The sequence below is a fragment of the Periophthalmus magnuspinnatus genome, chromosome 3, assembly GCF_009829125.3.
Source record: "Periophthalmus magnuspinnatus isolate fPerMag1 chromosome 3, fPerMag1.2.pri, whole genome shotgun sequence".
Taxonomy (NCBI): Eukaryota; Metazoa; Chordata; class Actinopteri; order Gobiiformes; family Gobiidae; genus Periophthalmus; species Periophthalmus magnuspinnatus.
The window spans coordinates 6,170,143-6,182,427 of record NC_047128.1 but is presented as its reverse complement, the minus strand read 5'-3'; the positions used below and the strand labels follow the sequence as shown (position 1 = coordinate 6,182,427).

Sequence of the window (12,285 nt, the reverse complement as noted above, 5' to 3'; positions counted from 1 at the left end):
GATGTAACCCCAGCGTTAGGTGACACCTCTATTACATTGTCAACACAATAGCTGCATTGTAAGGAAGCTCTGCTCACTTTTGCATGAAAAATACACAGAGCCAAACTTTTTTTTTATTGACAAAGCATTTTGTCGGGGAGCATTCTTTTATACCTGCTATCTATTTTGCTGCACATGCACTGGAGGCTGTTTTCACTGAGAATTACCAGGCCAGTCCATCACTCTGCCTCAGGTGTCGAGCTTGAGTTTTCCACTGTACCAACACAGGCCTTGATTTACATGTCATATCTGCAAAGCGCTCCCTCTCCACAGCTCTATTACATTGGTTTCCTACAGCAAACCATATTTTTGTCAGAAGGTGTCCACGGTAAACACATTGAAAACTCCAGGATGCCAGCTTATTTCTGTTTGTCACTCACCAATATAAAAGTTCTTCAAAGTTAACATTAAGGTTACATTATATGAGAAAAAATTACTTTACAAACTTTATTGATCAACGAGGGGAATTATAATGACACAGTAGCTCACATATCAAAATATAATATAACAAAGAGCAACAATATAAATGGCAATAATAAATTCAAAGTAGAAAACAACACTAGTGTCAAATAAGGCATAATTATACAATTGGTATGTGTACAAGTAAAACATACAAATATAGAAATATTGTATATAATGTACAATACAAAATATATCTCCCTATATACAAGAGGTGAGCAAGGAGAAATGGTGGAAAGATGAAATAGTGATTGACATAACATAAGGTTTTCTTTTACATAAGGGTGAGTTCTTGTACAGTTATTTGTTACATAAGGGTGATCTTCCTGTTTGAGCGGAGCTGTAGGAGCCTACTGGAGAATGAGCTCCTTTAGTATAATGATAAGAATATTGCAATGTTTTAATGTACCCTTTTATTTATATATATATATATATATATATATATATATATATATATATATATATATATATATATATATATATATATATATATATATATATATATATATATATATATATATATAAAAAAAAATATACTGGATGACAAGAGTGTTATTGTGTTACATTTTTTTTGTAATATTAACATATTTTTGCAGTATTTTGTGCAGTTGTGCTCAATATGGTGAATAAACAAAGCATTGTCATTGACTTTCTTGTGTTATTAAGAGCTGACTCAAAGTGCATTCTCCACTGAAATCAATATAGTTCCATCTTATCTGATCTTGTGATATGATCTATCGCAAGTGCAGAGGGGTTTTCCAGGTTGATTCTACTTATAGTGTATATGTGTGTGTGTGTGTGTGTGTGTGTGTGTGTGTGTGTGTATGTGTGTATATATAATGCTTTCTACAACTGACTGAAGAGCTAAATACGGCTAATGGCTCTGCATATTTTAGTTTATTTTCATACCTGACAGCTTCAACTGCTCACTGGCGGCCTTCCTCAGATTGTTCACATGATGTTGCTGTGACGAGTCTGACCAGCTGATTTAAACAGGTTTTTGTCTTCCTACCGGTGGAGGCAGGACAATAATGCCATCTGTAGTCCAACTTCTTTAAGACAACGTTCCAGGTGTGTGGGAATAAAAAAGCCCCCTCATCTCGATTTAGAGTCCCATTGGCATGTTCCCATATTTTGATTGACTCCACCAATAGGAAGACGCACCAAAACAGGTCACAGCAATGTCATGTGACCACTCTGAGGAAGACCACTACTGACCAGTTGAAACTGTCAGGTATGAAAACAAACTAAACCTTGGATTGAACAAATAATCTGTTAAAATACATTTAGGTGAACCTTAATTCATGAAAACAGTGGAACTTTACATCTTCAATCTACTTTCTCAAACAATACCCTTTACTTGTTTGTTGTTAATTTCCCATTACACACATGCTTCTGCAATTCAAATCATACTCTGAAAAAGAAAGAAATTATAATTTAAGCCTATGATGTGTAACTACAACATTACATATGTGCTCCAAGGCAACTTGTGAAGTACAAGTCTGTGTTATTGTGGCAGACTGGAGTAATATTGTGCCTTTAAACACATTTTGTTTCACTATACCCCCACTGAGTTATTGTTATCCAAAGTTATGCCTTCAGGTTTTATATCATTGCAGGTGTTTCTGGGATTTTCACTTGTTGCGATGCCTTACCTGCACCATCTTATCTGATTTTCTGTTTTACTCCTCTCCCTTTTTGTTCAAACCCGCTCATTATTTTTCTCACTGGGTTTTGCAGAGAACGATGAGACAGGAGTGATGGATAGTTTGCTGGAAGCCCTACAGTCTGGAGCTGCATTCAGAGACCGCAGGAAGCGAGCGCCGCGACCCAGAGGTGAGGCTCACGTCTTCTACCTACTTTCAAACACAACTCTGTAAAGGTTATGCGCACACAATCCATTTTAGGGCTGGTTTGGTCCGAAGAAAGTCTCAGATATTTATTATTAAAAATGAAAACGTGTCTTATAACAAATATTTCATGTTTTAATAAAGGTTACTATGTCAGGTATAACATGACCATTGAAAATAAACACATGGTATTCTTCATTGTGCCTGTTAATGGGTCTATATTGGATAGCAACTGTTTTTGCCCCTAGTTTTGCGTTAGAAGCAGGAAATATGTTTAAGAATTACAGCTACGTTGGTGAGTATTAAATCATTATTGCTATTGTCCCCAAAATGGCATCTCCTATGGGATCATGTTAGTGCTATTTATGTTTTACCTGATAATTTATATACTGCCAATGTCGATTTTTAGTATTTATGCTTAAAAAAACTAAATCAATTTAGTTTTTAAATGTGAACACTCACAGCTTGAGTTTGCTATAAAGAGGCAAGCACAATACATACTTTACAGACAGCTGGTTTACCTTTTCTGGCTTTCTATTATGTTTCCATCTTGTCGTAAATGGGAATTGTTTCTCTGCAGAAAACCAGCACATGACCATCAGCCCCAGCTCTTTCAGGCAGGTTCTCAGACCTGTTATTTACGGTAAAGACAACCATTTAAAAGCCCATAAAGCTTGTGCGCATGTTGGCCTCTTGTCTTTCTCTGTTGCTGAAATTTGTATACACTACATTTCTGTAGTGTAATGCATTATACTATGTGGCATTTCATTTCTTTCTTGTGTGCTTCTTTTCATTCTCTATGTCCTTGTCTGTACTCTTTCAAAGTGCAAAAGGCTAAAGCTATAGCCATTTGAGGTGTGCAGACCTTGAAAAATCTGTTGTTTGTTTTTGTTTTTTTATTCCAAACCTGTCGGTACCATATTTCTTGTGGCTTGCTTTAGCACCTTTTTGAAAGCATTAACTGCAGTGACCACTCAAGATAATAGTTTTGAAGTATGGTTAAGTTTTTGCATGTTTTCATGGCTTTAATGTTTAATGTTGTTTTAAAAAGGTTTCACAAGGAACAAATGAACCTGTGTCATTCCGTCATATTAGGAACTTAGAACTATAAACAGAGTCTGAATAGTCAGATGACTGCTTATTCCCATGTGCTATTCATTATTATAAGCATATGTTGTTAACAAATTGTTTAACAGTAGTTTGATAAACAGCCATTTCTTCGCTTGTCAGATGTTTTCTTCAATCACCACTGAGGGACTTAAAAAATTACACTGTAACCCTATTACCTCTTATTACTTGTAATTGCAATCCCAGTGGGCCGGGTGCAGGCGCACAAGAATAAAATTATTCACGCTCAATCCACCCACATCATTGATGGCAATGATAAAGGGTCTTGCTCTGTTGTTCTGCTACAACTTATCTGAAATTAGATTGGAAAAGGGCGAGGGGGAGGGAGATATACAGGGTGGGAGGAAAGAGACTGATCGAGGTGGCTGTAACATCAGAAATGGAAAGAAATGATGTGAGGAAGAAAGATCACTTGAGCTGCAGACAGTGAGACTCTGATAATCTGAGAGCGGAAGACCTGTGATGCTGTGAGCAACCATTACTGTGTTATGATTAACTTACCTTTAGGTGAGAAACACAAAAACACTTTGTGATGAATTATGACAGATAAATTAGGATGGAAGTGAACTAAACCTGCACAGAGGAAACAGCAGGAAAATGTTTAAATCAGTGGCATTATACTCAGAGATGCACTGATGCACCTGACACTGGTATCCAAGATTGGATTGGGAATCACTTTAGGCTATTGTTTAAGAATCAAGCCAATCATCAGGTGATACTAGAAAGATAACTTTGGAGCATTCCAGTGCATTTTTTGATAAATTCAGTTTTACTAAGGAAAGTCTTCAATCTGGTCATGTACCGTTTCTTAAAAAACTTATTTGTATTGATATTGAGAATGATGAAGTCCAATAGAGTGACTCAAAAACTGAGTTGCATATCGACCCATTTCAATTGTCAAGAGGCTTGGGACTGGCACAATGATCCTTTTGATTGTGACAGCTTGTGGCTTGATTTTTGGAAATCTCTAGTTTTCATTTATTACAAGCTTTGTTAACTGTTTAGAACATGTAGCCATTTCAGCATTGCACCAATAACAGTAACCATGCAGTGTATTTGAAAAGGCCTCAGTAAAGCTTTGAGTTATGTATACATTCATATAACACAAGGGATGTATTTTCAAAAGTAAAAGTGGAGTAATTTTTCCAGCTCATCCTTGCCGGGGAAATGCACCTCTCAGCTTTGCTTTGGAGAGCGTCCAGACCTGTATTGTTTAAACAGGGGATTAAAGTAAAATGAAAACCCGGTTAAGGAGCAGCTTCTTTCTGTTGTCTCAAACAGCCCTCACAGTGTGGTACATGAGAAAGGTGCTCGGAGCTCTCTGGCACCGCTGCCCCCTGCTGGCAGCTTTAAACGCAGTCGTGTTGATGAACGCGGCTTGCGGCTTTACCCTGTCACTGCCAGCCTCCCAGTGCAAACACAGCTAATTACTTTTCTCTGCCCAGCACCAGCTCAGCCCGCTCGGCGCCCATTCATCTTAATTTCCCCCTCTCTGCCATCTGCCTCCTAAATAACACTCCTCCTCATTTCCCTACCAGCCCATATCTCCGCTGTCTCCCTCTATACTCTCATGGCCTGACAATGGCCCTCCCCAAACATAATTGCTTGTTATTGGTGTGGAGTTTCTCTCCACTTCTTCTGGCTCACCCCTTTTTCGCCCATTTCCCGTCTCTCCTTCCGCCTCATTGGAGACTTGAGCCTAAATTGCTCACTGCTTAAGTGAGAAACGTGGAAATTTATACATTTAAAGTTCATTTACACCATAAATGAAGTGATGCTGCTCAATTTGGTTGTATTTGTTTACCAAACGATGAACAGAAACTTTTAATTAAGCCACAAAGACCTCTTCATTTCAATCCAAGTATTTGGTCATCTCAGCAACTCTTGTTCTTCCTCAAATCCTTTTGACGTGAAACAAAAAATGCTCAGTGATTTCTGTACTTCAAATAATATCAAAAGTAAAGAGCTCATACACACTTTTTGTGTGTCCCAAACCTAGATAAAGTGTAAATGCACTTATTTGATTTGACATAAGATAGCATGTACTGCTTGCTTTTGTGAGTACCATAGACTGTATATACATACGTGGACAAAATTGTTGGTACCCATCGGTTAATTAAACTCACAATGGTCACAGAAATAACTTGAATCTGACAAAAGTAATAATAAATAAAAATTCTATGAAATTTAACCAATGAAAGTCAGTCAGTTGCTTTTCAACCATGCTTCAACAGAATTATTTAAAAACAAACTCATGAAACAGGCCTGGACAAAGATGACGGTACCCTTAACTTAATATTTTGTTACACAACCTTTTGAGGCAATCACTGCAATCAAACGATTCCTGTAACTGTCAATGAAACTTCTGCACCTCTTTGGCCCACTCCTCATGAGCAAATTGCTCCAGTTATCTCAGGTTTGAAGGGTGCCTTTTTCCAGTAGGCATGTTTCAGCTCCTTCCAAACATGCTCAATAGGATTTAGGTTAGGGCTCATAGAAGGCCACTTTAGAATAGTCCAGCAGCCCCAGATCATAACAGAGCCTCCTCCATGTTTCACAGTAGGGACAGTGTTCTTTTTTGATATGTTTAATTTTTCCATATGTGAACATAGAGCTGATGTACCTTGGCAAAAAATTCCATTTTTGTCTCATCTGTCCATAGGACATTCTCCCATAAGCTTTGTGGCTTGTCAACATGTAGTTTGGCAAATTTCAATCTGGCTTTTTTATTATTTGTTTTCAACAATGGTGTCCTTCTTGGTCATCTCAAATTAAGTCCACTTTGGCTTAAACAACGACAGATGGTGCGATCTGACACTGATATTCCTTGACCTTGAAGTTCACCTTTAATCTCTTTAGAAGTTTTTCTGGGGTCTTTTATTACCATTCGTATTATCCTTCTCTTTGATTTGTCATCAATTTTTCTCCTGCGGCCACGTCCCGGGACATTGGCTACAGTCCCATGGATCTTACATTTCTGAATGATATGTGCAACTGTAGTCTCAGGAACATCAAGCTGCTTGGAGATGGTCTTATAGCCTATACCTTTAACGTGCTTGTCTATAATTTTCTTTCTAACCTCCTGAGAAAACTTTTTTCCTTTGCTTCCTCTGGTCCATGCTGAGTGTGGTACACACCATGTCACCAAACAGCACAGTGACTACATGTAGCCCTATATATAGGCCCACTGACTGATTACAAGATTGTAGACACCTGTGATACTAATTAGTGGACACACCTTGGATTAACATGTCTCTTTGGTCACATTATTTTCAGTCTTTTCTAGGGGTACCATCATTTTTGTCCAGGCCTGTTTCATGAGTTTATTTTTTTTAGTAATTCTGTTGAAGCATGGTTGAAAAGCAATGTCTGACTTTCATTGCTTAAATTTCATAGATTTTTTTATTTATTATTACTTTTGTCAGATTCAAGTTATTTCTGTGACCATTGTGAGTTTTTCTTTAATTAACCGAAGGTTACCAACAATTTTGTCCACTGTGTCTAAGTGGACATAGCTAACCTACTAGCCGCCACATTCCAAAGAGGAAGTGATCATGGGCACGGTTCTAGCTCCATCGACTCTGCAGCAGTTACCAAGAGATGATTTTTCAATGTAAAGTGAATTGAAGCCAGTGAGTCTCATCATTTTGGTTTTAAAATGTTCATATTAACCCTACACAAATCCACATGATCCTGGTATTTTTTTTCTTTTGCTATTGTGTCCGTAAATCAAGATATGAACATTAATAACAGGCAAATCAGGCCTTCTTTTCCCCAAGCTCACACCTGTTAGCATTAGCAATAGGTTTGATTGACAGCGTTGCAAAGTGCCCGCTCCATGCTAAACCAGTGGTGTGGCTCTTTACCTTCATCAGCCTCGCTTTGGATTGGCTTTTTGGTTGCTGTGATACTCGAAGTTGGAATTCCAAATATGGAACTCTGCCTAGACCCTAATCTATGGTGTGTACCAACACGTTTCAAAAATGCCATTAAGATACAAATGCTATCTTATAATTAATTATTCATTATTTTATGAATAAATTGTACTTCCATGACACTAAAGAACACCTTACAATGTAAGGAATGTATTTGTTTACCAAATCACTCCTACAGCTTTTTGTCCAGTTGACAAAATTCATACTTTTCTTTTACTACAGTACTTAGAATATAACAGATAAAATGACAGATTGCATAAATTATGTGATTACAGTAAACACACACATTTGAAATTTAGGGATTTGGGGCAGAGATTCATAGCTCTTTTTAAATTTTACTTCACTTTGCTTATGCTTCGTTTCACCATTTGTGTTCTAATGCTGTGTTAACATCCCCCAAAGTGTCCAGAGTTTGGCTGCAGTCCGGGTGTTGTCTTTAGGCTCAGCCACCTCAGAAGCACTTAAACAGCTGTTTTTACTTCCACACCAGCTGAGTGTCTTTCCTTTCCCTACTGTTTTAAATACTCTTCAATAATTGATCTCAGGGGTGTTGCTTTCCTCCAGCGGTGCAGCAAAAAGAACTAAAACTCAACATCTGCTCCACGAGACATTGTAATTAGTGGCAAAAGTGAGATTTGAATGGTCAGTCACAACTTCGCATGGTGCTGTCATTAAGCTTTTGCACTGAGGGAAACTGGAGTGGTTGTGTCATTGTTGTCAGCAGAGAGAAAGAGATGGCCAAGAGCTGGTGCTTCCCCTGGTAGACTTTGATATGACTAGAGTAGTGCGATTACTGCTGCAGAGCTTCATAGACTTGATGAGTATGATTATCATGCTGTGAGAAATGAAATTAAAAGTGTCTTGTGGTCAGCTGCTTGCAAAGAGATGCATGATTCCCCTTCCTGATTATATTTTTTCAAACCTTACTTTTTGTACCAAAGTTGGTCCCCACGCTGCTACTACTCTCAAACATTGTTGGCATCTTTGACTGATGGTGCCACATTGTAATATTTTTTACACAGCAGGCACTTGAAGTTTTTATTATTTTAACCAAATATATTACAATAGCTCTCAAACTTAATCATTTTCTGAGTTAGTGGACTGACTGCATTTCCATCCTAAAAGGAAAGAAAAATCAAATGTATATCCTTAATGCAGGTTATTACCGATTTACTATTGGCCTGATTAGCACAACTGTTGCTCAGAGTTTTGGCCATTGTCAGATACTTAAAGAAGCCCGTGGATCATTTTTATAATTAGCACATTTTAAATCGAAATTTTAATCTAAAATGGCTTAAAAGAAACAAGTCCACTATCATCTGCATTAGAAAACTTTGGTGCTCAATGGGAGCTGACGTCACCGTAAAGGTCATCACAACAAAGATTTGGCACCTCCACTGGATAGCTGCAGATTTTATTTTTTTTTATTTTTTTTTTCCATTTGTACCAAAATTACTATGCATTGCTGCCAAATTCTGCATGTATCACTAATTTAAAGATTGTGCTCAAACATGCATGAATCACTCCAAATACAACTTTGGGTGAGTAAATGGTGCATAATAGCTTTAATGACCCCCAGATTTCTCTCACTATACAAAAATATGGATAAATTATGGATTCAAAGCAATTCAGTATGTATTTAAACCAAGATAATGTTGTCATTAATTTATGTAAAATGCTGCCTGTACATACCTAGAAAATTGACTGAATACCACCTGTACAGCATATTACAGGCATAATGCTCCTGTGATGTTCCATTCTTCCTCCAGCTTGCCCAAACTGGCGCTGCACACTTTAACATGGGCCAGAAGGTAAGGTGTTTAGTTAGGTTTGCCATTTCCCAGGGCACATCCACTGCCAGTACATAGTCTCACCCTCAGACACAAGAGGATGGAGGTATAAGCAGGCTTTGTGGTGCCTGTCGCCCAGGTTTGGATAAGGCTGTAGGGCTCTCTGGCTCCTCAACACTTTAAATTGGATTGGGCTGCACAGAATGATGGATCGATGGTGGTTAGCCACACAGGTGTAAGAGACTTATTGAATCTATAAAGTGGCCATAGCTTTTTAACTGTGCTCTTCTGGAAACATCTCTCCAAGGCACTGTCTGGTCATTTCACCAGGCTTTATTTGTTACTATATGTTGTATTACTGGAATGCTGTAAAAAGGGGGTTAGGGGTGTATATGTCTTGCAAGTTGACACAAACTACGGCTCTGTGTTTTCTTTTATTAACTATCATTTGAACTAGTCTAATCTATCAATTGTTTGCTTTTAGCATCGCTGTTTTATACAAGTATTGACAAAGCATGCTTTAATCTCAAATGCAATGGAAGTTAAACGCTGTTTAGAGCCCCATACTTATTTCACTAATTGGTTAAATCAGCCGTTGCAGATTGGTCAATGGGTTAAAAGCAGACTATTAAGACTACAGACCTTAAAAATTGAGTACTTTGAGACTAACCATATTTAAACCCTATCAAACATTAATATTTTGCCTTATTGTAAACCCTAATGGACAGTATTTTCTCAGCATTCACCGTAACATTTTTTTTTTTTTTAATGATCGATTGTCATAAAATTGTCCTGCTGTTTCCAGTCTGCTGCTCTCCCTGACTGGTAGCAACAGTCTCTAAATGTATATTGCTGAGTGGCCATGTGGGCTGTAATGGGCTTGTCCTCAAACCACCCATTAAGGGAAGCACCTGTGATCTATGAGGAAGTGCATGTCTCTGTCTTTAGAAGCTATTACCGCCACAGTCTTTAGTGACACCCGACCTTACAATTATCATGTGTGGGTTACAGCTCTGAACTAGCACTTAGAAATGGATATGAAGGTCATAGCACAAAGTCAATGAACCCCATACCAAATAAAAATGGGGCACTTTTTCCCTTCACTTGCACTGAAAAGCATTAAGGATTTTAACCCTAATGCATAAATCTAGTTATTGGAGATTTTTGCTCTCCATTTACCAGTTCCGCTTTATGAAAATGCTACAGGTTAACTTTCTCAGAATTTATGTTGCGGCACAGAATGTGCTTGGTTGCAAAGAGGGCAGTTGATTGAGAACTCTATACGCCTCAGGTTTAAGTGCAAATACCAGTGGAGACTTACTGGCATAATCCAAGCTAACCTGTAACATTTTTCAAATTTCCCGTTGGACAAAATCATTAAGACAAAACCGGCGAGCGTGTCAAGTTGAACTGAAAGTCAAAAAGTTGCTTCCTCCTTTGATTTCATGTGAGAGGTTTTTGGAAAAAAAAAAACATTTGTAGCTTGAAGTCACTCACTGTGGCATCTTGAGGCAGAGATACTCTAGTGGTGCTGTTAGATGCTTGGCTTTTTGATTGGCCCTCTTATAGGCTGTGATATGTGGATTCCACTGCAGGCTACCGCATCCTAGAGATTGCCTCTGCTTCCCGTGTTGTGTACCATTCCTCTACACATTTCTGTCTCCCAGTATCAACATCAATTTTGGCAGAAAGCACTCTATAAACCACTCTACCAAAGTTCTCTGCTAGTATACTCCTTTACTTTTTTTACTTTGTTTGTTTGCGCTTTATCTATGCAGCCTCACCCCTAGACATGACATAAGCAGAAAAGAGAGGGGTTATTAAATCATTTTCTCTGTGCACAATACCAAATGAAATAGTCTCCCCTCTCCTCTCCAGATCTGGTAGGATTGATGCTTTACTTCCTTGTTTCAAAACAGTGGAAGTTGCTGATTTATCTGTGGTTAGTCATAATATATCATCCACACGTCACGCAGGGCCCTTGCGCTTTTCATTAAAGTGACAGAGTTGAACAAAGAGCTTCTGTTCTTCAACACTGACTGCCTGCTCGCTCCCTCTCCAGCCATACACACTCGTGCATACATGCATAGAAATTGTCCACTTAAAACTTGTCTTGAAATAGTGCATACATATAAAGGCTGTAAGCGAGTCTCATGTTGGCAGCTCAAAGGCCAATGACGACAGATGTACTGCACTCGGTATTCATGTACACAATCAGAGGGACACTTGGAATCCGCTGTCTCTCTCTTTCGTTGCCACATTTGATTGGAGGTTGAGATGTAGACTAAAGCCTGTCCAGATGGAAAAGTGTGCGTTGACCTACCTGTCTGTCTGAAGTGCTGTAAAAACGTGTGTATGCCTGGACCATGAGCTATTGCATGCTTCAGTGGAACAGATGGAGTAAGAGGGCACCTTAACAAAGTGGAAAACATAATTAGGTCCGGTCTGTGTGGACTGAATGATAATGGGACAAGGAGACAATGGTGAATGGGGATGCACAATGTAAGGCAAAAATGTCGACATTACGCTATTGGCTAACACAATAATACATATTGCAAGGAAATAACAGCATTAACTTCTCTATTTGCCAGAAATGTATTATTTTTGAAAGTGAAATGTACAAAAAACTGATTATATTGATGAATTTCCTCATTGGGTCTTACATTAGGCTTGGTTAAGTCACTGTTGATTTCTTTCTTTCTTTTTTTTTTTTTTTTTTTTTAGCCACTTATTGTGCCAAAAGTAATTTTAAATGTGCCAACAATGCCAGCAGCAGTCTAAGCAGGGACCACCAGACTTCCCACACCCCAGACACCACCTCAGTGAGACCCCAAGACATTCTTGTTCCAGCCGAGAGAACGCCTTGGGGTTCCACCAGAGGAGCTGGATGAACCCCAATGTTGTTATTGTAATACAAAACCTAATTATCAAATATTACATTTTTTAAACATTGAGCAGCCCTAATGCAGAAATATTTATCAAATACAGTTGAATCACTATATTCCAATATTCAACATTCATTTACAGTAGAAAAGTAGTATCGAGTGTTGTTTTTGAAGTCCTATAACAAACTACTGCTCTGCA

At 38.3% G+C, this 12,285-nt stretch overlaps 1 protein-coding gene across 1 annotated transcript in view; it reads left to right on the top strand.

Annotated features, from left to right (window-relative positions):
- The window catches only part of LOC117388003 (protein diaphanous homolog 3-like), a 182,279-nt gene that overhangs the window by 101,097 nt on the left and 68,897 nt on the right, over positions 1–12,285 (top strand). Inside the window, 2 exon segments of the mRNA XM_055229379.1 lie at positions 2,239–2,334; positions 2,929–2,991. Coding sequence (XP_055085354.1) covers positions 2,239–2,334; positions 2,929–2,991 — 159 coding nt within the window.